The sequence below is a fragment of the Rattus norvegicus genome, chromosome 20, assembly GCF_021556685.1.
Source record: "Rattus norvegicus strain SHRSP/BbbUtx chromosome 20, alternate assembly SHRSP_T2T, whole genome shotgun sequence".
In the NCBI taxonomy this organism is placed as follows: Eukaryota; Metazoa; Chordata; class Mammalia; order Rodentia; family Muridae; genus Rattus; species Rattus norvegicus.
In genome coordinates this window covers 45,751,113-45,777,752 of record NC_141553.1, presented here as the reverse complement: position 1 = coordinate 45,777,752, position 26,640 = coordinate 45,751,113, and the positions used below count along the sequence as shown (strand labels likewise).

General features: G+C 44.2%; 1 protein-coding gene across 1 annotated transcript in view; it reads right to left on the bottom strand.

Annotated features, from left to right (window-relative positions):
• The window catches only part of Lama4 (laminin subunit alpha 4), a 141,963-nt gene that overhangs the window by 63,392 nt on the left and 51,931 nt on the right, over nucleotides 1-26,640 (bottom strand). Inside the window, 8 exon segments of the mRNA NM_001309447.1 lie at nucleotides 840-1,033; nucleotides 3,343-3,510; nucleotides 6,378-6,489; nucleotides 10,909-11,019; nucleotides 12,148-12,299; nucleotides 13,985-14,059; nucleotides 15,690-15,904; nucleotides 26,060-26,140. Coding sequence (NP_001296376.1) covers nucleotides 840-1,033; nucleotides 3,343-3,510; nucleotides 6,378-6,489; nucleotides 10,909-11,019; nucleotides 12,148-12,299; nucleotides 13,985-14,059; nucleotides 15,690-15,904; nucleotides 26,060-26,140 — 1,108 coding nt within the window.

Genomic DNA, 26,640 nt, shown 5'->3' with positions numbered 1-26,640 from the left:
AGAAAAATGTGGTGCAAGCCAGTTTGTGTGTGTGTGTGTGTGTGTGTGTGTGTGTGTGTGTGTGTGTGTAACTTTTACAACAATCTATTGAGGAGCAATGGCAACTGAAAATCTCATCAGTGGACCAAGTTTAAGTTGATCTTATTGACAATAAAATACTCAAATGAACTCCTGGATTTGCTACTGGCCATTTTTACTTGTCTACTTTGTTTTTTAGCCTAAGTTTTACAAACATGCCCAAGTTTACTTGTGTCATTTCTATGAGGATGGTTCTTCACTGGTGGTGGTGGGGATCACAAGCGTCGTGTGGAGCGGACACACAGTCAGCACTTCCTAGCCCTGTGGGTGTGGGCACTGGAGAAAGATAGGCTGGGCGAGCTGTGGAGGACTTAGAATTTTCCTCACCTTTTTGTGTTTGTGTGGTTTTAGCTTGAGTTTAACTCCCTTTCTTTATAGCTGCTGTCAGTGGCCCATGAAAATTCCTTTCCAAAAATGACAACTTTCTAAAACCTGCAAATATCCAAAAGACAGTTCTGGGCAGACGTAAGTTTGTCAAATAATCCTTTTCCCTCTGGAGAAAGCGGTATAGCCTCATGTAGGAGTAGAGGCACTGACAAGACCTCATTCTCACCCAAGCAAAGACTAAACATTTATTTATCACTGTTGGACTTAATTTAAGGCACAGATATGGTAGTAACTTACACTAGAGAAAAGTAACCATATTTAAAATGTGAGTGTGTAAGTATATCAACATTCAAATGTCAGCCACTTTTTCATATGAAGGTTTTTCACGTGTAAGTTCAGTCTGTCCATGCAGTTACAGTTGCCGCCCACTGTACCTCATGGTCCCGCTGCTTCGAGGTGATGGCTCTGTTCATGTCTTCTGCATCCCTGACATGGTCAAGGGCCTGGTTAATGGATTCCTGGAGGTCTGACAGCTTAGCATTGTAGTCATCCAGCTGCTCCAACACCACAGGGAGTAAAGAGCGGGTGTCGTTGTGCAGTCTCTGCCAGTTCTCAGCTTGGCTCAGCACTGAGGAGAAGTGGAGATACATTTAGTCTGGGCTCCTGCTTCACAAAGTAGAAAAAAAATATCAGGCCCTGGGCGCTTCAGGGACTGAGACAGGAGAGAGGGTCACAAAGGTAACCCCACCATTTCCAGTTAAGGGAGAGATGCTTTTCTCTTGGATCTAGGAACTCCTGACCTGTCAACTAAAGGACGGGCTTGATTCATTTTCCAAGAGGATTACCCTTTGTGCAAAGTCTAGGCTGTTTTACCTTTCTGCTTATTATCCGGATTATCCATAGCTTTATCTCACAAAGGAAAACTGGACATACTTATAGTTATTCCTATGAAAAATAGCCAATGTTTTCTAGGTAGTAATAGAACAAACATCTAATCTGTTTATAACACTCATTCTGACCACTTTACCCCACTGCTTCCACTCAGGTCAAACTCAATCTGAGGTTTTGGGTGGGATAAATATTAAATAGCAAGGACTCAATATTCTTAAAGTCTCCCTGAATGGACGCTTCATTCATGGCTCACAGGCACGTTTATTGATTGGATACCATGATTCTTGGTCCCTCCAACTTCACTAGGGAAGGACAGTCTGGTTAAAGTTTGCCTTCCTTTCCTTAGTATGAGAAAACATACACATTCCTGACTCAGTAAAAAAAAAAAGGTTTAAATGCAGTCACATATTTCAGGAGACTGAGAGAGAGAGAGAGAGAGAGAGAGAGAGAGAGAGAGAGAGAGAGAGAGAGGGAGAGAGAGGGAAAGGGAGAGAGAGAGAGAGAGAGAAGGAGAGAGAGAGGGAGAGGGAGAGGGAGAGGGAGAGGGAGAGGGAGAGGGAGAGAGAGAGAGAGAGAGAAGTAATTGGTCTTTTTTCCATGGGGCAGTCTGGTTAAATTTCAAAATAGTCAAGGAACTTGGGAACATCTGGCTCTGAAGCTGGAGTTCCAGCTCTCCTCACGGGCCTGGACTTCTCCTGTCCTTCTCTTTGATGCTAACACTTTGTTTGTTGTTACAATGAACCTTTATGCCAATAACTGCCTTCTCTGATAGCTACAATAATGGATAACAAAGGTCGGCGGGGCGGCATCTGTGGGAAGACGACTCTGTGGGAAGACGACTCGTGCTCTTTAACCGTTGCAGCCCCATCGACTCCCCTACAATCTAATAAAGCTCTCAGGCCCCTTCCTATCATGGATTTTCAAATGTGCAAAATAAAATACAGAAAATTTAAAAGCGACAACAATGTAAGCAAAAATAGCTAAGGTATAAATTCAAACCAGTAACTTTTCAATTTATATTTTTATTAATTTACCAATCAATCTCTATTAATGTATTAAGATCTAGCGATGGAATCTACAATTCTGATATAGGAGTGGAAGTATTTTGAGATACCAGTAATTGCTGAAATCTGATTTGAAATCTGTAATTTCCTTTGCTTGAATGTGTGGATTCCTTGCAACTTTTCTCACTGAGAATGTAACCAATTTTGCCCTTTGAGTCCAGGCTGGTCCTGACCGAGAGGACAGATGTGATGTGACTGAGTTCCAAGCCCAGGCATAAGGAGCCCTTGAAGGTCTATTCTTCCCCTCTCAGCAGGCTCCCCTGCCTGTGGACAAGTACATGCTATCTTCCAAGAGACAAAGACTCTACACGGAGGGAGAGGCCCAGCCTGCCTGCTTAGTCCTAGCATGAAAGTCACATGGGTGAATTTCACCTATGCCACATAGACTAGAGGTCAGCATGAAGGTTGAGATCAGCCTGAATAAGCACCCCATAAAATCAGGATCAAATAGATAGCTATGGTTTAAAATGAATTCACTCAGGGTATATTGGCAGGTAGCATTGATGAGCTCTATAGCCACCAATCAGGCATCTAATACTACTACTTTGTGTAGTGTTTATACTTATAATTAAGGACAGGCCATGTGTCTATTGGAGATAAAAACTTATCAAAAGTCAGGGCCATCAGAACATCAACACTGTTGACATTTTCTATAAAATTTCTTTCAGCATAGGCTTGGGAAGTTTATTTTTATTTCTTTTCTCCACCAACTTCTACTTCTTTGTTCTCTCTCCACAGCAGTAAAAGCTAGGAAGATTCTGCATAGAATTCTCTAAGCTGGTCCTGCATCAAAAACTCTCGATCAAAAACAATTTCAAGTTTTCCGGAATGAGTCCTCAGGCTGGGCATAGATTCTATACAGCTCTGAATAAGGAGACTTAGTTGTTTGACCAAATGTTGCTCTGCGCCTTGCTGTCCTTTCCTGGTCCCACTAGGAGAGAGAGGACATATGCTGTGTTGGCCAGGGGTGGAAGACACGTACATTCCTGGACTTCATCTGCCTCCTCATCCACAAGCTCCCGATGGGTGAGGAATGGCTGCCGGCTTCGGATCTCATCCAGCATTTTCTGGGCCAACACCAGCTTCTCCGCAATTTCCTCAGGGCCAAGTTCCTGATTCTCTCCATAGTAAAGCATCTTGCTATTGATCTCTAGGAAGAAGAACATGGTGAGCAGGAACAGGCAAAGGATGCTCAGGGCTGTGCAATCTGGTGGCAAGGCTTGGGACTGACCCTACAGGAAAGAGAGCTCATTCCCAGGCTGGGCTGGTACTATGCTGTGAGTGCTGGTGTCAGCATGAGAGGGCAGGATGAGGAGAGAGGCCAACCTGAGGAAACCACTCTGGGAATGGGAATGGGCTGCCCCAGAGTCTGACTTGGCTCTATGCTCATCCGGTATCCATGGTGATTCGAGAACACTCATACTCTGAGGACTTTGCTCAACATTTTACAGAAATACTTGGCTTGGAAAAAAATGTTTGGCAGTGTCTCCTGTCACTTGAAGCATGCGGTGGGGATACTAATTCCAATTTAGTCATCATTGACTTAGCAAAACAAAGCTCTAAGCCAAAACGAGAGTACATTTGTAATTGAGCCTTCCAGAGAATTTTACGATCAAGCTAGTAAAGAGATTAAAAAAAATTATTGTGTGATCGTTTTGCTTATACATATTTTTCCTGAATAATATATACATTATATATACAAAGTCATATATGTAGATACACGCATGCATACAGATAACATGGCTTTTCTATTTGCCTTCTGTGAATATTTTCAAGACTGGGCCATTTGACTTCAAGTCTGTTTGCCCTACATCTGATGTAGGCTGAAGATTTTAGAACCAAGGGGGCCATTGAAGCTTAGAGAGATTAGGTAACTTGCTTAAACTCTGACATGTAACAGTTCTTTGACACCCTCATTCCTGGTCCATATGATCAGAGGAGAGGTTGTATGGCGCCCTTGTTCTCTGGCAGCTCTGGGAGGAAGTGCTTTATCTTCCTGGCGTAATGAAATTGTGTGTCTGTGGTTTGCTATGATCTGTGTGGTTGTCCGGATAAGATGGGTGACAAACACTGATGTCACATAAATCACATCAGGGCGAGGGGTTGAAGGACTCTGACAGCTATTTTAGGGTGGTTGGGAATGAGAAGTGATGTGCTATCCATGCCGTACAGCATTCTTGAATTTTGAAGGAACATAAGTGGGAATAGATGGTTTTAATGCACCGGACATTACTATGAGTGTTACAGGGAGATCAACTGATGCTAACCCCTCCAAAGCCCCAAGTATCAAAGCCTTAAACATTCACTCTTCACACAGAGTCTAAAGTATGATTTCTTGAAATAAACAAAATGTAAACCTCAAATGAACCAAACACACTGTCCCCTAACCCTACCCCCACCCCAAGTTCTGGTGGGGCAAAGCTGAATTATTTGCCATTTTGATGTAAATTCTGCTCAGTTTCAGGCTGTTTTGTTTTAGCTGTGTCTGGGATAGATTAGCACAAAGCAATACAATGACATTTGTGCCTTGGTCTTTGGAAACTATTCATACATTATTTTAAAGAAATGAAAACTGATGAAAATTAGCTTCCTACTTCCCTTTGCTTGGTATTTTTTTTTCCTCTGTCCTGTCCCATGACCAAAGGACAAGTAAGATAGCTCAGATTCTTTTCAAAGGAAGCACCTAATGGCCAAGGTCTGGTTTGCTAAATAGCAAAGGTGAATTACTTCCTCTGTCTGGCTTAGAAGGGTCTTGACTTTATTTGCTGCCTAATGGGGCATTCATTTCTCAATTGGATAAACATGAGGGCATATGTCTAGGATCACTCTCACTGTTTGAATAAATCAATAGAATGGCGCTTTAGGAAAGGAATATTTTATCAGTGAATGCAAACACGTGAGCTAGGGAGGAGGGCAGTGGGAGGTCTGAAATGTAAGCCATTGGTTTCCACTGTACTTTACAGACATCCAAGGAAGCAAAGCAAAGGATCAATTTTGGCTTTATATGTCCCTTAGCCTAGAATACGCTCCTAGCTCCTCGGTAGAAAGATATGAATCTTTCACTGTGGGTCTCTTTACTGTCATTGTGCCCTGAGATGCCTTTGGTATTATCGCCTAACTCTTGATTTATAGCATAATAAAAGAAAAACCATGGAAACAAATCGCAGATCTTTGCCGACTCTAACCCGAGGAATGTCTCTTTATCCTAGAACAAATGCAGTCTCTTTCTGTTGGGAAATTGGAGACAGCTTTCACCGCACCGCTGTTAAAACAGTCTCCGAGATGCAGCCTGTATTTAGTGGAAAAATCAGAGCTCAGAGGAGTGACAGCTCCAGTAGGATGGGTAGACTCTGTCACAGGGCTTCAGGACAAGGAATCATCCAGAGCCCTCGTCCCTTTGCTTTTGGGCTACAAACCTACTCTACTCACTTGTCTGTGGTCACTGAGCAACAGACAGAGACTATTGGACTGGTCTGCTCTCGTTCTCCTCACACACACCCCCACCTCCAGTGTTATGACACAGTGTTTCAAAGTGTGACCTAAAAACAAGCCTGGAACTTGCCGTGTAGACCAGGCTCATATCTCCCTGCCTCTATCTCCCAGCCCTGGGGTCAGAGGCTTGCACAACCACGCCTGACATGGTTTATTTATCTACCAAAGACATATTCTGGGGCTGTGAATAACTGGAAAAATGGGACTCCAACTAAACTCTTTCCTTTTAAAGACACCGCACTTCCTCCAATAGAAAGGGACCGTGGCGTTCAATGTAAGTGGGATGCCTAGAGAGAGTGGCTGCGTATGTTTATTCTTGAACATTGAGAGATAATGCATAGGAACGGGCGTTCAGAAATCTCAGCGAGCAAAGCTGCCCTGAAGACGGTACTGAAGCTGAACTCTGTAGCCCTTTGAACAGTGCGCTCCAGCACACAGCAACCCCTGACAGCCACTCTTCAACTGTCACCCAGACACCGAATGTTTCCTCGACGTGAAAAGTTAGACGGAAGAGAAGAGGCTCACCTTGGATTTTGTCCCTCATGCTGTGGGCTTGCTCGACGAGCTGAGTTGCCTGGTCAATTGTATCCGTGCTTTCCTTTTCAACCAGCGTCCCCTTCCTTGAGGCTCGGCTTCCCTACAGAGTATACGAGTAAACGTTAGATTTATGCTGTATATTCAACCATGAGCGTGGGTGAGTACAACGTAGTCACTCGGCAGACATGAGGAACCTTCCTAGCGTGCCAGCTCTATGACTTACTGAGTGGTCCTAGGAGTCATGCAGGGAGACTAGGTAATAACCAGTGCTATTAAAATTAGATAATATACTGAGGCCATTAGTCATGGTTCGGTCCCAACCGACCTCTTATCACATGGGTCTTGTCCTTGCAATTGTTTCTATATCTCAGGATGCCAGAATAGGTAATGACCCGAGTATGCCGATCACGTGGACAGCATTCTGATGGAAGGGCTTAACCATCGTCAAAGCGGGAATGATAGAGAAAGAGGGCAGATCCCGCAATGTTCCTACTGGGTGCTCCAACCACTGCTGAAACTGACTCACCACAGAGATTTACACACTAGGATAATACACCCTGGGATAACTGCTGTTTCCAGAGCTTCCTTCCAATTTCCCATCAACACTGATGGCCCTTGTGTGCAAACAACGGCTCAGGCGGATTTGGCACAGAGCGAATGGAACTTTTCCCCCCAGGGGCTGACTCCGCTCGGTGTGGTGCCTCTGTCTCAGAGCTCCGATAAAGCCTTTAACACCATTAAACCCCAACGGCTGTGCTGTGGCTTTAGAAGAAAGGGTGTGTGTGCATGTGCACAGGCATGTACATATGTGTGTGCGTATGCGCATATGTGTGTACATTTCTGGATATAGTCATGGGCAGGAGATGACCTAAAGGCCAGGACATTGCTTCCACTGCACCAGAGACGTGTACTTCCTTTTAACAATGGACAGGACAGACGGGTTGCTGAGTTAAGTAGCTAGGAGGAGGAGTTCTTCAGCCTGTATTTAATAAGGATCAGCTTGCTATTTCTGGTGCCTTTTTGGTTCAACTCTGTGATAAAAGGCTTTAATGATCATACAGATAGCAAGCTGAAGTCTGGTGGATGGCGTGCTGGAAGGCTACTGAGCAAGTTCCCCAGACTAGGGAAGTGGTTGCTCCAAACTCTCTCCTTTTATACAGTGTTCTACCTACAGGACTAGGGAATGATATCACTGGCGATGTTTTTGCCCTTTTTAGGATAAACCAAGCAAGTGTCCCTCTATAGTAACTAAGGAAGAATATGCAGAAATGTTATCATAAAAGAAGCATTTAGACGTTGTACTGGTTAGGCTTATGTCATCTTGACACAAGCCATCAGAGTGGAGAGAGCCTCAGCTGGGAAAATGCCTCATCAAGATCTGGCAGGATGCAAGCCGGCAGGGCATTTTCTAAAGTAATGATATTGGTGAGAGCCGAGCCCATTGCGGGAAGGGGACTCCTGGGCTGATAGTCTTAGGTTCTACATGAACTCAGGTCAAACAAGACACGGGGAGCAAGCCAGTAAGCAGCACGCCTCCATGTCCTCCTCATTAAGTCCTACCTCTAGGTTCCTGCCCTGCATAACTTCCTGCCCTCACTGTGTTTGACGATGAACTGTTATATGTTATAGGGAGTGAAATAAAACCCTTTCCTCCCCAGGTTGCTTTGGTCATGGCGTTTCATCCCAGACAAAGGAACCCTAATTAAGACAGAAGCCATTTGTCAGCCAAGTCAGATATTCCTTAATACAAAATAGGATATCTGTGAGAGGCGACATGGTCATCAGACTCCGAATAAAGTGTGGTCCCCGAGTGTACTGTCCCTTCTGGGTCATCGCATCCCTTCCCCAACACCAGTCTTCTCCTGGGCTCATCTAAGACTTTCTGGAGAAAAAGTGGTGTGATCATGTAAAAATTAGATGACGCAGAAAATAAAATGAATCTTACTCTTCACGCCACCCTCCGCTGCTCTTAAAACATAAATGTGACATATAATGCATTAAAAATGTTTATGTTGGATCCCATTTAAATGTTATATGTAGAAAAAAACGAGACTCGTTTTCAAAATTGGACACACACGCGATTATATATATGCATACTTTGGTCTTATACTTCAAAGAAATGTTCTACTGTTATGACTGTCTTTAAATTTACTTTTAACTTTAAAATGTGAAGAGACAGGACACCTAGAAGAACACTTTTAACTAATGGACACCAGAGGGCGCTGTGAGACATAAGGATGGACAGAGACCTATAGTCATTCTTTTATCTACATAGGCCTATACATATAAATGATGTAAAATGGATGTTTATTCCTGGAAATTGAAAAGTTACCAAATATCATACAGTATTTAGGGGTCTTAAAGGTCTAATCTATTTTATGGAGCTTCGTTCATGGAAGGAAAATGGTGTGTGCATGCGATCAAACAGGTGTGCCTTGCTTCAAAACAGAACCAAAAACCTGTAGTTAAAACATTACCTATAGTTATAAACTGGCTGATTAATTACACCATTACAATGGATTGATCATGTACTCACCCCAGTGGTGAATTTTCCTCATAAAATTAAGCCATGATGATAACCAATCTGTAGAATCACCATGAATTTTATTTTTTAAGTTGCAATTCTTTTGTGATTAATTTTAGTCACTACTCTGGGAAACACATGGACATGGAGACAGTAGGAATATTGGTATGTTTCTTCAAACCTGAATGGTGGATGTCAACTTCTGTGGGCTTCCCTTCCTCCTGTTTAGGGACATCCAGATACCTGTGCCTCCCCCATTTAGTGCCTAAGCTGCTGACTCGAGTCTCTAGCTGTCCCGGGACATCTACAGGAACTGACTTCATACCTAAATTGTCTAGAGTAATTTAATCTGTACTTACTCATCCATTCTACCAGACCAAACTTTTCCCTCTTTGCTACTGTATCTTCTAGTTGGTCATATGACTTCTGATTGGTCATATGACTTCTAATTAGTCATATGACTTCTGATTGGTCATGTAACCCTTTCATCCCAACTGCCAGCCTTGCTTCTGTCCCCTTACGTCTCCCCAGTCTCGTCCATCACACTCACTGCAAATCCTTTACAAGGGAAGGCAAGGAAGGAACCAACCTCTCTTTTCCCATCTCTGTGGCAATCTCCCATTGCACCCCACCCTCAGTCTTTCCAGACCTAACCTATCCTCTCTACAGAAGAAGGAATACTTCTGAAATGCAAATTTAGCCAGCTGTTTTGTTGTGAATACTTCAATGGCTTCAACGTTTGAAAACCACACTTCTCTGAGTATACTGGGCAAGGGTTCTTCATGGCCGAGTGGAGATGGTTGATGGTATCTCCGACTGTTAATTCTTGTCTATTGTCTTAGACTTAAATCAACTTCAAGGCCTAGGTCAAGATTCTTCTTAAACGTTTAATTTATTTTTTATTCGTGTGTGTGTACATGTACATACATGGCAAGCGTACAGAGTTAAAATAAGAACTTTTAAAAATGACCTGACCTGTCTCACGTGGGTTCTAAGGACTGAGCTCAGGGTGTTAGGCTTGAGTGGCAAGTTTTTACCAGCTAACTTCTTTCATTTTTTTTTACTAACATTTAAAGTGTATATTGTATACACTAATGCACATTCCTGGATGCTCAATAGCTCTTATCTGTACAGTGCTATGCAAACAATTAAATGACTATCCTAGTTGCAGCACACATCAAATGTGTTAGCAGGAATGAATGCATAGAAAGTTCACCACAAGAGTAAATTTTCAAGAAAAGCTATTAAAATGGGAAGACCAGAAGATGCCCTTTATTAACTTTTACTGTAGATCTGGCCTTGATTATTTTGAGACACTCATGGGTCAGGCTTCTTAAAGCCTCATTGCTCGTGATTTGCTAGGTTTACCCAGGCTAACTGTATTCCTCAAAGTGGACCCTGTTGTTTAAAAGTTTCCTACTAGGTTGAAGCATTCAACACAGAGAAGCTCTGTAAACAGGAAAAAAATTCCAAAACCAAACCATGCCAAAACCAAACCAAACCAAAATAAACGAAACAAAACCAACTCAAATACATTCAGGAAATTCCTGAAACAGACCAGATTCACCAGGCCCCTCCTTGTCAGAGTCAACAGTAAAAGCTGAGAGTCCCCCTTAGATAAATTGAGCTAAGGTGCAAAGAAGACACTCAGACAAGACCAGGTGCTTGTGAGAAACAGAAACCAACTGAGGTGTCTGGAAGACCAACTGAGTCACTCTCCAACCTATTGAGCAGCCTGAAGGCTATACAGTGTGTTTTGGGTTCCCAGCTTTGTAAGCTGTCAGCCATGCTGTAGTGGGCCTGGGTGATGTAAGCCGTTTAGAGTAATTTATGCTTCTGTAAATTACTCTTCACCCATATTCCTGTAAGTAACCCCAATAAAACTCATTGGTTTATGGAGTTGGACTTTGGTGGTATTGGGGGTGAACAGACGTGTGTGTTGTATCTCCCCAGGAGAAGTTTGACATACACCAAGCACAGACTTGGAACACATACCTTCTCATCCAGTTCCTCTACGTCAGACAGGAGGCTTCTCAGTGTGTTCTCTGAGTTGTTTATCTGGATCTTTCTCAGGGTATACTGGTTTTCTCTTTCTGACAACCTTGTCTGTGGGGGGGGGGGAAGGGTTAAAATATTTTATTCATATTTATTTTTAGATTAAATATTTGTGTGGATCTTAGTGTCAATTTGTGAATGAGTGCAGTGTTTGCAGTGGCCAGAAGAGGGTGTTGGATTCCCTGGAGCTGGAGTTACAGACAGTTGTGAACCTCCACGTGTGTGCTAGGAATTGGACCCAGGTCCTCTGCAAGAACAGCCAGTGTTCTTAACCACTAAGAACATTTCTCCAGCCCATGACCTCTGTTCTTAATAGTCTGATCACAGAGTGCTGTAGAATTCTATTAAGGGTTGGGTAAACAGCTTCTGGACACTGAAAAATCTGCCATTTAATATTGTTCAGTGACCTCTGGCCAGGCACCGAGCTGGCTGCAGGGAAAGGGCACCCTTTTCCATTGTCGAAAACACTATAATTAGGCGGGAATCTGGCAAATTTCAATCTGATCAGGTACTAGAGAAACTCACCAAGTAATCAGGATCAAAGAAAATGGATTTTAGAAACACGCTTTCTTCCTCTGGGTGTAAAGAGATAATTCTCTCTCTCTCTCTCTCTCTCTCTCTCTCTTATTTTTTTTTTTGGATCACTCCCCCTGCCCCCTCTTGTTCGCACATTTTAGAAGCTTGGTGGAAATGCTGCTGTCCTGGGGCTACTTTGGATTAAGTCCATTAGGTGTGCCTTATGGGAAGGGTTGAGTATATTTACTGCCCTGGGTCTGGGCGAGTCTGAGTCTTATGTGTCCAGGCAGGGCAGTTTGGCAAGGCAGTTCCAAGTGCTCGCTAAGATCCCATGGGCACTCCAGTTTGCGACACTTATTTTAGTCTGCACTGCACATTTTCAGTCAACTGTGGATATTGCTAATTCACCTGAACTCACAGAGCAATGGCTAGAGGTGAGGCACTGACAAAAACAATCGTAACCATTATGTTAGTTTGACTAATGAAAATAAATCGGTGTGCTGGTTTTGATTACCGTGAGCTTTTCCTCACTCCTCATATAACTGGGTATTATCTATGTTGAACCTACACCATCTATAACATAACCATGGAGCTCAGATGCCAACAGAGGTTGCTGAGAGGGATCCCGTGAAACTACAGTGAAAAGAGCAACATTCAGCCTACTTTGAGGAGGTGGATGGTAGAGTTCATGTCGGTCACGTGTCTGTGGGCCGCAGCGCCGGAGGACACGCTCAGCAGCCCGGATTTGCTCTCTTCGATGGAGAGCGCTGCTAATCGCAGGTCGTCGGTCAAGTCCCAGACACACTTATCACAGCCTGGAGATGAAACAGGAAAGTCATTTCTGCAGAGCCAAAAGTCAGCCTGGAAGCACGTGACTTTAATGTGGACGCCATTGGCTAAGACCATGTCTAGTTTTGTTTCCCAAGGAGTTGATATGGCCATGTAGAACCAGTGTTTACCAAACCAAGTCACACATCGGGCAGGAGTCCCACATAAAACATAATGACAGGCTGGGACAGCAGGTTAATACAAACACTAATTGCTGACAGAAAGGACTATCGTGGGATGGGTAGAAAAGAAGCCCTTCCCACTTTTCCTACTAGCCCCCCCCCCCCATTCATTCATGTCAGCTTCCGGTGTTTACTTGGTGGCAGCTGGTAGAGCAGGCTGGTGGCCAAATATCATTCTTTTCTCATCAGTTTTTCTCAGTCACTCAGAGAATGCCAAACCTGCCTATGTGTCCCCCAGGGAGGGCCTGGCTCCTCTGGATGAACGAATCCTCAGAGCAGGTCTGTAGGGTACAATTGTTGGCTAACGTCATGTCTTGGTCTCTGAGATAGGTGCCAAGGCTGAGACTAAACCTGGGCATGCTCAAGAGACAAGCCCCAATTTCTCCTCACTCCTCACCTTTCACACTGTGAGCTCCACCCAGGACCCAGCTGCCCTCCGCGGACACAATCAAAAAGAACACACACCAAGCCTCGAACCCTGTCTTGACCTCTTTGCACCTTGGGGGTTCCCAAGGTTCTTCCCACGGGCTCTGCTGTTTTCTGCAGAGCTGCTGATGGACACGAAAGGCTTAATGCATGCTAATTTGTTAATTTGTTATTAACTTAGCGCTACCTATAAGTGCCCTTAGACTGAGTCCCCAGACGACACTTCCGGCTGCTGAAGGAAATGGTTAGGACTATATAGGCATCTGGCTCCTTTCAGTGATGCTGGTCAAGGGATGAAGGCAGCTTAGATAAGTGCAGACTTCGCCCTGCCGTGTATCACATCTCGGGCATCTTCTAGGATGTGGTAAACTGCAGTTTGATAATTTCTCTATAATTCAAGTACTCTGAGAAAAAAGCTTCCTTGCTCGTGAGTGACAGGGCAATTTAGGCAAAAGAGAAGGCAGCTCTCACTTGGTAAGTCCTTGTCAGTTTATAAATGTAGTCAGGCCTCAATTTGGGTGAGTCGGGAAGAACTGTTTAAGTTTCCTCGTCTTTCCGTTTCTACAGCTGCCGGGAAGCACCAGTCAGCCAATGCAGACAGGGCTCTGTCCTGAGAGCAAGAAGCTGAGCATGAGGACTAGAGAAGTAAGATGTCTAACGTCTGGGAGTGATGTCAGCAAGAGCTGTCTCACTGCTGAATGAGATCGAGAACACCAGGGACCTTTGTACAGGGTCCAGTATCCTGGGGCAAATACCAGGGGCTAAACCAGAGGTTTCAGGGAAAGTGATATCACATCCATCTTTACAGTTTTAAAATGTGTGTGTGTGTGTGTGTGTGTGTGTGTGTGTGCGCGTGCGCGCGCGCGCGCGCGTGTGCACACATGTACGCACGCTTGTGCCACAGTGTGCATGTGGAGGTCAGAGGATTTCTTGTGGTAATCAGTTCTTTTCTTCCACATTTTTGATTTTCTTTTAAACTACAAATGGTTCACAACACGTGTAGCATATTAGAGAAAGTGGGTTAGTCATGGTAAGTCATTTCCTTAGAGTTGGGCAGTCCTTGCCTGTAGGGAGTTCAAATCCTTCTTCCAAGCACTCTCCGGTTACGCTGTCACATGGGCCGCCCCCACAGTTGCACACTGAGGGAAACAAAAACACAGAGTAAGGAGTCACCTTTTAATGCCTAAAATAGGATGGTATTTCCACGGTTTCCAGAAACACTGGCTATTGGTGTGCAGTCCTGCTGTGGGGATTACTTATATCCATCCTGAAGAGTATGGAGTCTATGATATCTATGATGTCAAGATATAGGCCCTTTAACCAGTTTAATGCAGGTAAGAGAGATGTTAAAAAAATGACCTCTAAGCAAAACTGAATCTCACTTTCCTAGTATTCTTTTCCCGACTCTTTAGGATTCTACCCTAACACAACAGATGCTTCAGTCCCAAAAGGCCGAGGAAAATTTCACAAGGAAACAAGGGCCACAGAGCTCAGCATTCAACTTGAAATCGAAAGCTATCCTTCTCCTCACAGAGTTTCCACGGGCAGCGTTGGTCCCTGCCAGGTGTGAGGGAAGAGCCCCAGAGGGGAGAGTGCTAGGCTCAGAAGCAATTCTTGGCTGAGCTTTCGACCTCTGGCAAGACTGACTCCAAACCCCAAATGAGAGGTATCTGGGGAATGGATGCTAGGATTGATTCCAGGGAAAGAATTGGGAACATATTTACATGACTTTAAAAGCCATTCACCTACTGATGGTTTTCTGTAATGCCTTTTGAAAAACAAGAACAACATCCAATCTTAGCTGGCTTTTCATTTTTTGCTAGTTGTTTTTTAACCCCAGGGGGTTGAGGGGTGGGGAGCTGGCAAGGATTGGGATGGAACCAACCATATGGTTTCCTGTTGAGTTACACTCCCAATCCCCTCTGAGTTTCTGTGGGGAAGTAAATTTGTAACATTTTAAGAAGAATAATTCCTAGGCTGTCTCTGCTAGCCGGCCATAAGCTGCGACAGAGCTGTGAATTTCCCCTAAGGGAATAGTCACAGATTAGCTCCAAGGGGCACATCACTCATGAGTCAGCTATGCAATGCTCCACACAACGCAGATTATTAAACCCCTCTGCAATTTTCCAGAACGCATGCTGTAAGGGCACAAGGCCCTCTTCTCTCCCGTCCTTTCTAATAGTCAACCAGGGAGAAGAAGCACTTGGCTTCCGCCCTCCTTCCTCCTGAAGGAGAGCAGTTTAGTTTCCCCTCTGAAGGGCTTCACTCTATGCAGCAAATGGATGGGAGAAGTGCACACTGCGGTCGAACCGAAGCCTAAACCATTAGATTTCTTACAGTCTCTCCAAGATACTGACTGACAGTCTGAGGACATGGAGGGGGCCGTGTGTGTTCGTGCTTTGCAAATTTACTTAACTGGAATGTTAATTTTATTAAGCATAGCAGAAAGAGGAGACAGCTTCCAGCACAAAACAAATCACTCGAGCCACACCGGACACCCATGTTCCCTTCCATCAAAATCACCAATATGAACAGAATAAGACAGGAATCACTCTGCTCTTGTCTCTTGTGTATATCCACCCAGGGCTAAGGTTCAGTGGTAGCCTTGATGAGAAGGTCTAACTGGGGTAAATTTCAACGTATATTGCTCTAGACAAAAGTCAGGAGGACACTGACAATATTTCCTCAACAGAAATTCTTCACCTAAATTCAGTCTCGATGGAGAGCTATGCTGGCCACACAGCTGGCCGAGGGGTTTTCGATCTGTACCTGCACAGTTCTTGGCGATCCTGGCATCCCCGTAATAGCCAGGAGCACAGCGTTCACACTTGAACCCGGTGGTATTTCGTAAGCAGTTCCTGCACTGGCCAGTGATTTCATCACAGTCTTCAAAGATGAGGTTGGGATCCGAATTGCCACTGCAGTCACATTTCTTACAGGTGCTTCCGATGAGTAGGGGGTTTCCATAGTAACCAGGAGCACATCTGAAAGGCGTTAAACATGTTAAATGTTTTAGCATCCGTGGTTATCTCATTGTTCGAAAAAAAATCTTTCCTACATAGGAGAAATATATAGTGAATATTTGCCCACCTGGAATTCATTTGGAGTCTCCCATTTTATTAATACGACCAGACTTCTAAAAAAATTATTGTTACTTATTTGATGATTTGTTTTGATTTTGTGTGTCCCCTATACAGCCGAGGCTGGTCTTGAACTCATAATTCGGAACCACTCTTTCTCAGTGTGTTGTAGGGTATTCAGGTTCCAGACACAGGAGTGTCTAGATGAATTCGTGTGAGGGCATCGTTGGCAATCTTACCGACTGGTGTGCATGGCTAGCATGTGATGGGTGGGGTCACATTTTGTTGTACTGCATTCTGCTTCTCTGCCAAGAGTGCACACACACCGGGAAGAGGTAGGACAAAGTCCAAAACTGGGAGTCTGCAGTGGTTTCAGGTCTCCTCTCTTGGTACCCAGGTGCCGCTGGTATACCACAGGAGGGGAAGTTGGGAGGGGAAGTCAGGAACAGCTGCTGTCTACACTTTCCCTTAGGGTGTCTATACTCCAGGCAGGAAAGGGGAAGGCAGAGCCCAGGACAAACAGAATCCAGCCTGGTTAGGAGGAAATGCTGAGAGTATGGGAGGAGCAGGAGGAAAGAAAACCTGTGGGAGTTTTAGCCAAGACTCTGTAAGGGGAAGGCCTTTCCTGTGGCAGTCATTAATGAAGCAGCTCTCTGAGATGATCCTTGCTTGTTCATATTGCTTTATTTGATGGTGGACGTGAACGCATAAGCTTTATTCGGGGTAAACCCAGGATTCTATACCTCTTCACGGGGGAAGTAATACCCAGGAAGGGAAGCTCATTGGCCAGGGTCAAGGCTATCTAGATACCTCATTAGCATGAAGAAGAATTCCAAGTGGTATGCTATGTGATTGATCGCCCGTGGTCCTCTCAGTGGTGTGTAGTGGTTTTATATTCCAATGCAGGAAGGGAGTGACTCCAGTGCCGCCATGGGATCTCTGAGATTCTCCGGGTCTGAGCTCGTTCAACCTGACCAGGTTTTATGCCTGCCTGGAGCACGGCCCCACATGCTCTATGGCATCTGCTAAATGTATAGTAATGAGATGCATCAATGGGATCTCCACCGTGAATCAAATCATAACCTGCCCTGTTATAATCAACTGCTCCAGGAACCAAGTCGGTGCAGAATACTCTCCTAGCCCTAAGTGACCGACTTGCGAGTAATTCCTTGGGAGCTGTCCTAGTTAGGGTTACTTTTGCTATGATGAGACACCATGACCAAAAGCAAGTCGTGGAGGAAAGGTTTTGGGGGGGCTTATACTTCCATATCATAGTCCATCGCTGAAGGAAGTCAGGACAGGTAGGTACTCAAGCAGGGCAGGAACTTGAGGGTAGGAGCTAATACAGAGGCCATGGAGGGCACTGCTTACTGGCTTGCACATCATAGATTGCTCAGCCTGCTTTTTTACAGAACTGAGAACCACCAACCTAGGGACTGGATCACCCACAATGGACTGGCCCCTCCCCCATCAATCACTAATTAGGAAAATGCCCTACAGTCAGATCCTATGAAAGCATTTTCTCAATTGAGGTTCCCTTCTTTCAGAAGACACTAGCGTGTGTCAGGCTAGTGTCATAAGTGTGACATAAGACTAGCTAGCACGGATGCATAGCCTAGATGCTTGCTTGCATGTCAGAGAAGTGCAGCAGACCAGAGCCCTAGCTACTGGCTGCCATCTTGTGATTGAGCAAAGGCAGTCTGGACCCAAAGTGTGTGGCAGGACTGAGAACACCAGAAATAATGAGTTTTGAATCCAGACTTTTGTTCTTCTAGGTGCTTTAGTATGCAAACTAGCAGAGACTGGTGCCTACTTGCATTTATTGAGGAGTAAGAGCCAATGTCTACATCATAGCAGCCTTTACAGAGGACACCCATCTAAGTGGGAGGCAGAGACTGAAATCTATTCAGACTTCACTCATAAGCCAAACTGTGTGCTCTGGATAAAGACTCCTCTGTCTGGAGACAAAACTGCCGTCATCTTCTTCCCCAAAGGCCCTATAAGAGATCCTGTTTTGAGAGATAAGACTGTTGGCTTTATTTAAGGGGACACCTGCCCCTAGGCTCCAATCATTTGTTAATAGACTGATAGCCTTCGGGGAACAAAGGACTTGAGTTTGCAGATCTTACTTTTGAAGGAAAAGTAGGAATTTGGATTCTGATGCATAATTGCTTTTCTGGAGATGAGCAGAGTCCGTCAAAGTTAAACTATATATGTCTGCTGGATGACTGTGGAACGGTCTTTGCTGCAGAGCCTAAAGCTAGAGTGGAGGATGGACTTAGAGTAGCTGAAGGTGGCATGGGGGCAGCTGGAAGAAACATATGGTTCCTCCTTAGAGGAGCTGATGGTCAGGCAGAGATATCAGTTCTCATGGGAAGAGGAAACATAAAGAGAAATCTAGGGGAGGGTTCTGAGTGTCACGGAAGTGACGTGAAAAGAAGTGGTGTTGGCCACTCTCAGACCAGACCTGAGAGACCAGAGACTGTGGCTGGATAGGTCTAGGGAGATGGTCTTGGGAGTGGACAATAAGGGGGTCCTTTCCAAAGAGATCAAACCATCAGGCCAGTGGTAATAAGATTCTGCATTAGAAAAAGCTTTCTCTTTGAGGTAAGAGAAGCACGATTCAGAACCTTTGGAAAAAGGATCAGTGAGTGCAAAGGACTCATATGTAACTCCAGGATCCTCTGACCACACTATTGATCAACACATGGTACGAGGCTTCTCAGCCTCTTCCTGATGTCTGTCTCTGGTGGAGCTGTAGTACTGGTATCCTTCAGTCTACATCTTTTGCCCAGGCGGCATCTCAGAGCTTCTGTGCCTACTCCTTCAGTTTCCACTGACAGCTGGGAGAAAGACCTCTCACATCTAGCGTTCTGAGGCCCAGAGGCTGCTCCGGTTTTCCTGGATCACATGGGAGGTCACAGTTCAAGGCTCAGACCTTCCAACCCCGATGTTCTTTCCCTTGCTCTACATTGCACCACACTGCCGCTGTTCTGAATGATGAATAAATTCACCCAACAGAGGGACAATTCATTTCCATTCTATGTAAGGCATAGGGGGGAGACAGGAAGAAGAAAAACACAGGGCTCCTGTCCTGAAAGAACAGGAAATGAATTAAACATAATATAACGTTCTTTACAAGCCTATGAAAAGGATGAGGATGAATGTAAGTTCTTCACACTCCACAAAGAAACACCCTGAGAGGAAATGTCCAATGAGCTTTGGTATTCATATTTCCTCATGTCTTTGTGCCTCAGATTTCTCTGGCCTTTGGTCTCCCGGCCAGCATAAATTATTCATCTATGGAGAATGTGACCGGATTGAATTTCTATCCTTTGCTGCAGTTCACCAAATAGAAAATATTAGACTTGGAAGTTCATTGAGATTGGATTTGGATCCACTTCAGTGTGCAGCTGGGAACCTTGAGGTCTTGCTTGGCTCATGGAGGCCAGATGCCAATTTCTTCATTTTCTCTATTGATTCTTGATTCCATTTGATCACCATAGGTTGTTTCCTGACAACCAATGGGGATCGACCTGGAGATGGTTCAGTTGGTAATGTGCTCGCTGTGCAAACAGGAGGCCTAGGTTTAATTTTCATTCAGCGTGCACACAGGTTAAAGCCTACAGGGTGGCACATGCCTGTGACCCCAGGATGAGGGAGATGGAGATGAGTAGATTCTTGGAGCTCATTGGCTGAATTAACAAAATCCAACTTCAGTGACCTCTGGCTTCCATATGCATGTACAGACGCATGGTGTGTACACACACACACACACACACACACACTTCATGGAGGAGAACAAAGTTTTGTATCCTGTAAATTGTAGCCTCAATCACAATGGAAACCTTCTCTGAGTTTCAAGACCATCTGTTGGTGGTAGGTAGAGTCAACTCTCAAATTACAAGATAAACTTTGGGTCCTATAGACTTTACAGAACTAATGTACATATGCTTCCTTATTTATTGTCCTCTTCAAAACTCCATATTTATATGGGGATATATGGTATCTATCTATCTATCTATTTATCTATCTATCTATCTATCTATCTATCTATCTATCTATCTATCTATCTATCTGGTCCATTCAATGCATGTTTAACCATCTCGCATTAAAAAACATTTTTTCTTTTTTCTTCTTCTTTTTTTGTTTTTGTTTTGGTTTGTTTGTTTGTTTTGCTTTTTGAGACAGGGTCCTATGTAGCTTAGGTTGACCTTGAACTTGCTGTGTAGCAAAGAATGAACTTGACCCTTGAGTTCCTGGTTCTCCTTTCACCTCCTAGACACTAGGATTACAGGCCTGTATCACTGTGCCCAGCCTTAAGAAAAAGGCGGGGGTGGGGTGGGGGAGGGCGATTTGATCTATAGCTATTGTTCTGCCTCCTTCCTCCTCTGCTTTGTCCCCAAGGTGCACACAGCTGTCACTGAAAGTATTTTTTGAGGAAACCAAAACTCCTTGCTTGGCTAGCACAGAAATTTTTCTGGGAGGGTTACACTCTAGTTCTTGTTGAGGGTCAGTAAGAAGGGACTTCTTCTTCATGTTAGAAGCAGAATAGACCAGTGGATGGCCAAGGAGACAACCTGGGCTCCCAAACTGCTGAGCACAGCTATGCCTTCCGATGATGATGAGAAACTTCCTGAGATGGACATTGATTGATTACCACACTTGTTAATATTAAAACAGACTATTATAAAAAAAAGAGAGAGCAAATAGGCATCATCTAGATGTGCTTCATTTGTTTATCAAAGGCTGAGAAATAAGGCTAGCAAAATGTAAGTCTGTTTAAGATTAGAAGTCAAAAGGTTGGAGGCAAGGCAGAACTAGCACCCAGAACTCTATGAAAACAAGAGCTTGTTCAAAATACTTGGTGCCTTTTAGAGTGAACTGGGCCAAATTTCTGAATCTTCTTCACTGTTCTTTTCTATCTCCAAGACCATCATAAACAAAGTCATCCCACCATCGCCATCTCTGATGACACCATATACTCTGCTTGGGTCTCTTTGATGGTGTCATTTCTCTGTGTCACACTTTTGAGTGCTAAGTTCACTTCAGATTTGTTTTGGCTTCCCCCATTCTCCTCTAGTCCTCTAGCAACAGCACCTACACGGTAAATCTTCATAGGGTCTTAGTATGCTCCTTATTCTGCCACAATATTGAAAGGACAGAAATATACAATAAAAGTGTGTAATTAAAGGCAACTTAGGCCACTGAGGCAGAAGCACTGGGACCAACCAAGTTTGAGATCTGAAAAACTGCACTGAGTGTAAGGGCTCTGGATTTTGACATTGGATTTATCATTATGTTCTTAGATTGTTTCCTCACAGCTCTGTCAGCTTCCCCATTTTTCAAGTATATGTCTTGTGGACTGAAGGTCACACAAGAAGACTTGTGGATTTTCTAATTATATACAGCAGCGACCAACTTCCGTTTAAAGCTATTTAGGCAAAAACTATTCATCCAGTGAACATATACAGAGAGCATTCACTAAAGGTTAGTTATTACTGTTAGCATCACTGTTGTAGTCTTAGAATAGACGTATCTCAAGCTTTCATCTGGTAGATGAGAGAAGCAGATGCGCAACATGTAGGAGGAGACCAGGAGAGAGAGGGAGAGGAGTCATGGACACACTGTGTTGACAAGGTAGGTGGCTGCATTTGATCTATGTCCCTTCGCAGGACAAGAGACAGACTTAGCAAACTGTGTCTTATGTTTTAGACCTTTCGACTTACACACAGTGTGACTTCACTTGGAAGAATATTTCCATAGGCTAAAACCCTCCCAGTATTCATTGAAATGATCTTAGCATATTTCCAATTAAAAAACCAGGTGGAAAGTCCTTATGCCTGTGGCTTTCATAGGTCTGAAAAGAAACCAGAATGGAATTTCAAATAGAGTATGAACAAAGCTAAGGGAAATCAGAGGGCCAGAGAGAGGACTCCGAGGTTAAGAGCTCTTGTTGTTCTTGCCGAGGATCGAGGTTTTGATCTTAGCACCCATATCTTAGTTGACAACCATCAGCTCTACTTCCAAGGGATCTGATATGCACGTCTGGTCTCCTTAGGCATATACATACGTACAGGCAAGCTTTCATGAAGACAAAATAGCAATCATACTTTATAAAGCAACAACCAATCAGATTCAAGTGAATAGTAATTCAAGGTGACAGATGATGTCTCGATGCAGCGTAGGGCTTACAATGTGCTGTGATGTGGGATCGTGAGGTAGTGTCTCACTTTGTTGCCCTGGTTGGCCCTGAACTGGGCTCAATCCTACTGTCTCAGGTACATGTGACTGCAAGTGTTTGTGTGCACCTGCACCTGGCATTAGCCCTGACTGTTTATTGTTTTCTGTGAGTGGTTTTTCTGGTGTCTTCTCCCGTAGCCTTGATGCTCCTTATCAATAAGAGACTTCCTCCAGAACCATTCCACCCTGTACCGTGAGACCGTGTTTTGATGTAAAGGACCTCTGCACATTCTCCATAGGTGGAGAGAGTGCGAAGTGGAGAGTTGGGGAGGGCAGGAAAGAGCAGATGGAGCTGAGAGGGTTTCTTACGCTGACCCTTTCCATGCAGGTGGTAGATTCTGGAAGGAAAGCTTTCTTCTAGTCCCTAAGTGGATGGTGGATGCAGAGCCTTTCAGAAGGATCTAAGAGGTTAGCGTGTCTCCACTGCACCTCAGAGGTTTGTTTAAATGATTGTTGTACTGGCTGGTTTTGTGTGTCAACTTGACACAAGCTGGTGTTGTCACAGAGAAAGGAGCCCCAGCTGAGGAAATGCCTCCATGAGACCCAGCTGTAGGGCATTTTCTCAATTAGTGATCAAGGAGGGAGGGCCCAGCCCATTGTGGGTGGTGCCTTCCTTGGGCTGGTGGCCCTGGGTTCTATAAGAAAGCAAGCTGAGCAAGCCAGGGGAAGCAAGCCAGGAAGTAACATCCCTCCATGGCCTCTGGATCAGCTCCTGCTTCCTGCCCTGCGTGAGTTCCAGTCCTGACTTCCTTTGGTGATGAACAGCAATGTGGAAGTGTAAGCTGAATAAACCCTTTCCTCCCCAACTTGCTTCTTGGTCATGTTTGTGCAGGAATAGGAACTCTGACTAAGATAATTACCTTAAACAGGAGGGCATTCAGGAAAACCAGTGCAAAGACATAAGAATAACTTTAATGTGTTTACCCCAAGTGTTCAAATCCTGACTCCGTATCCCCTGCCCCCAGTAGTAACATGGCTTCAGACAAGTCCCTTGGCACAGTTTCCTCATCAGCACAATGACAAAATGTGACCTCGAGGATGTAAGAGATGAGTTGTGGGTGACACTAATGCCCTCACAATGTGTAAGGTAAGGGACTCAGGAGGATGAATCCACTCATTGCAGGCACACACGATGCCAGGGGTGGACGTGAGACAATGGCTACAATGACTCTTGCCACCAGCTACCGCCACTGAGCATTGGCGAGGCTCCAGGGGGCTGTTCTTCACCCCTGGCAGTATTAGCTCATAGCCGGTGGTGAGGTTGGTCCTTCCATCCCCCATTGTGTGGGAGTGGCCATCAACACTGAGAGAAGTCAAATAACTTCCCCCAGAGCATCGCAGAGTGATTGGGACACAGCATAATGATCAATTTCTTCAACACTCACCTTCTGCTTTCGAAACTAGTGCTCTTTCTAGTCTTAAAATAAATTTTAAATTTTTGTGTATTTTATTTTTAATTAATTTTTTGCATGCAATTAATGGGTTTGTGATGGCATTCTCTCTCATTCTCTCTCTCTCTCTCTTACACACACACACACACACACACACACACACACATACACACACACAATTATACTTTTAAAAAATTTGTCCTCCATCTGTCTTCTTCTCATCCTCTTGGTCTCCTTCCTTCCCCAAACGGCCCTGCCTTCTGTTTTCATTATATATATATATATATATATATATATATATATATATATATATATATTCTCACTACTTTTCTTATACACCTGCCTTATACTTTTCCTTTCTTGCTTCTTAATTCCCTTGCTATTTTCATGTCACGCACACACACTTGTCTGTTTAAGTCTATGTTCTGAGGAAAACCATGCAAAAGCCGATCTTCTAGAATCTGGCTCGGTTTGCTAAACATACGTGCCTCTCTCCAGTTTCATCTATTCTGCCCTGCAAATGTCATAATTTAGCTCTGCTTAAGACCTGAATAAAATCCTGTGGCATATATGCGTATTTTCTTATTTACGTATCCACTGACAGCTCTCAGCTTGCTCCGTCTCTTGCTTACTGTGAACAGAGCAGCGATAAACGTAGCCATGTAAGAGTCTCTGTGGTGGACTGGACTCAGAATCCCTTTACTGTGTAATGCTCAACTGGAGTTCTTTCTACAACATAAATTTCCAAGGGCAGGATAAACATCATATCAGCCCCTGGCCTACTGGGTAATGGCAGATCCCACGAGCTTCTGATGCGTGCAGGGTAATTATTTATCTGCAATCACATGTCTGTCGTGGGCATGCTGCCCTGCATCAGGGTGGGAACCCCTGTTTTCCCCATCGAAGTCTCGTGTGTACCAGACACTTGATCAGCAGGGCCGTTAACTCCTCCTGGCAAACACTGGAAAGGTCCATTAGCCATATGCTTTGTCCTAATCAAACTATACGGAATTTAACTTCAGACGTAGGAGACAAAGCCCCACCCGCCCTTGCCTGTTACGCAATCATCTCAGATTTATGGAGCTAGAGAATGAGTAAATCGTGTGCCTCGGGTTTCTGTCTCCAAATAAGGAGGCATGCAATGATTGTGTCACAAATATTAATTAATCACCCCACAGGATCTCTTTTGCCAATCCTCCTATAGAATGAAAGTCACGTGGGTGGGTCCTCAGCTCTCAGTTTCCCTCCTGTAACATTAATGAGAAGGAAATGTCCACTCACCAGATACAAGAATTACCTACATCCTGTACTTTTAAAAGTTAGCGTAGCAACATAGAGACCTTTTTCCTTTACCACAAGCTGTGGCTGCTTTTGAATTTCGGAACTACACTCTGAGAGATGCAAGGCCATTTCTCAGAAGACAGCTTGTAATTAAGGATTTACTTCTGAAGGCACAGGCTGGGTTTGTGAACCCCACTGAGGAGCTGGCCGGCATATGTTGTCCACGAGGCGAGAAGCCTATGGATAGGCTGCTAGACTGAATGTTTGACTTGTAACCCTGTCCCTTCCCTTCCTGTCTTTATGGAATTATAACATCATGAGGCCAGTGTTCACGGTGTCTCTGCTATGAAGACTTCTCTGTGAGATTCTTTTAGTTAAAGACGTTTCATCTTCGAGAACTGTGAGCAACTGACAGATGGGATGGACGGCAAATATCTCGCTAGGAAATCATTCGGGGGGAAGTCTCCCATGCTTAGCTCCTGAGGTCTTTCTTCAAACCACAGAGACACTAAAAAGAATATTTTGTGCAAGCGCCCAACAGGGATTCAGAACACGTGAGCTTGCGGGTTTTATTTTATAAGAGGAAGATTAACCAGTGGGTTAAATAACTAGTTAATTTTTTGTCCATTTCTCAGTATATGAGCAATAGAGGACGAGAGAGAGGGAGAGAGAGGGGGAGAGGGGGAGGGAGAAGGAGAGGGGGAGGAAGAGGGAGAGGGACAGGGAGAGGGAGGGGGCAGGGAGAGGGAGAGGGAGAGGGAGGGGGCAGGGAGAGGGAGAGGGAGAGGGAGATCACTTTCTACTTATTCAGAAAGTTTTACTCTTTATCGGAGAGACATTAATTATAGCACTGGTTTGTAGTGTTGGAGAGAGCAGATACTGTTACCAGAGACTCTTCTCAGCACACCCATATTCACTTCCTTCCGACCCTGTCAATTCATCCTGAGATCTGACCCTGGTCTGGACCTCTATCGTAGCTGTACTGGACACAAGGTTTGAGGACACCCCAAGTTGTGCATCAACCTCCAACCTCCAAACCTTTTAAAGAGAAACATGGCAGAGCCTACACACACATACACACAGCTTCATACACACACAGAAAGCTTCCTACAGGAAAAAAAAATAAAGATTTTTTTCTATTTACCTTTCACAGTTAGGCCCAGCATAGTTTTCTTTACACATACACCGAACAGCTCCGTTTTTCCTGAAGCAGGATTCTGCAAAGCTAGAATCGTGACACATTAGAAGGCGTTTCAACATCATTGATCTGTGATGCTGGAGAAGGGGGCTGGCTGAACCTTGGGTTAGGTCACTTCTACCTGCCTGTTTCCCAGTGAGTGGGGTATAATTAAATTCTTACCTTTCAGGGGAGACTGGACCAGCAAGCTCAGGCTGAAAGCCCTACTCCATGTGGGGCTGTCTCCCAGACTACCATTATGTATCTCTATATAGAGGTGATTTATTAGTTGTGCGTGAAGCTGTGGGAATTTCTAGCATAGTAGGTTTTATATACATATATATACACACATATATATAAGTATTCAAATATATTCAAATATATAATAACTTAAGCTCAAATATATAAATATTCAAATATACAATATATATTCAAACATATAACTTCAATTCACATATAGAAATATTCAAATATAAATATATATGCAAACACATATATGCAAATATATAAATATATATTCAAATATGTATAAAATATTTTCCTTTCAA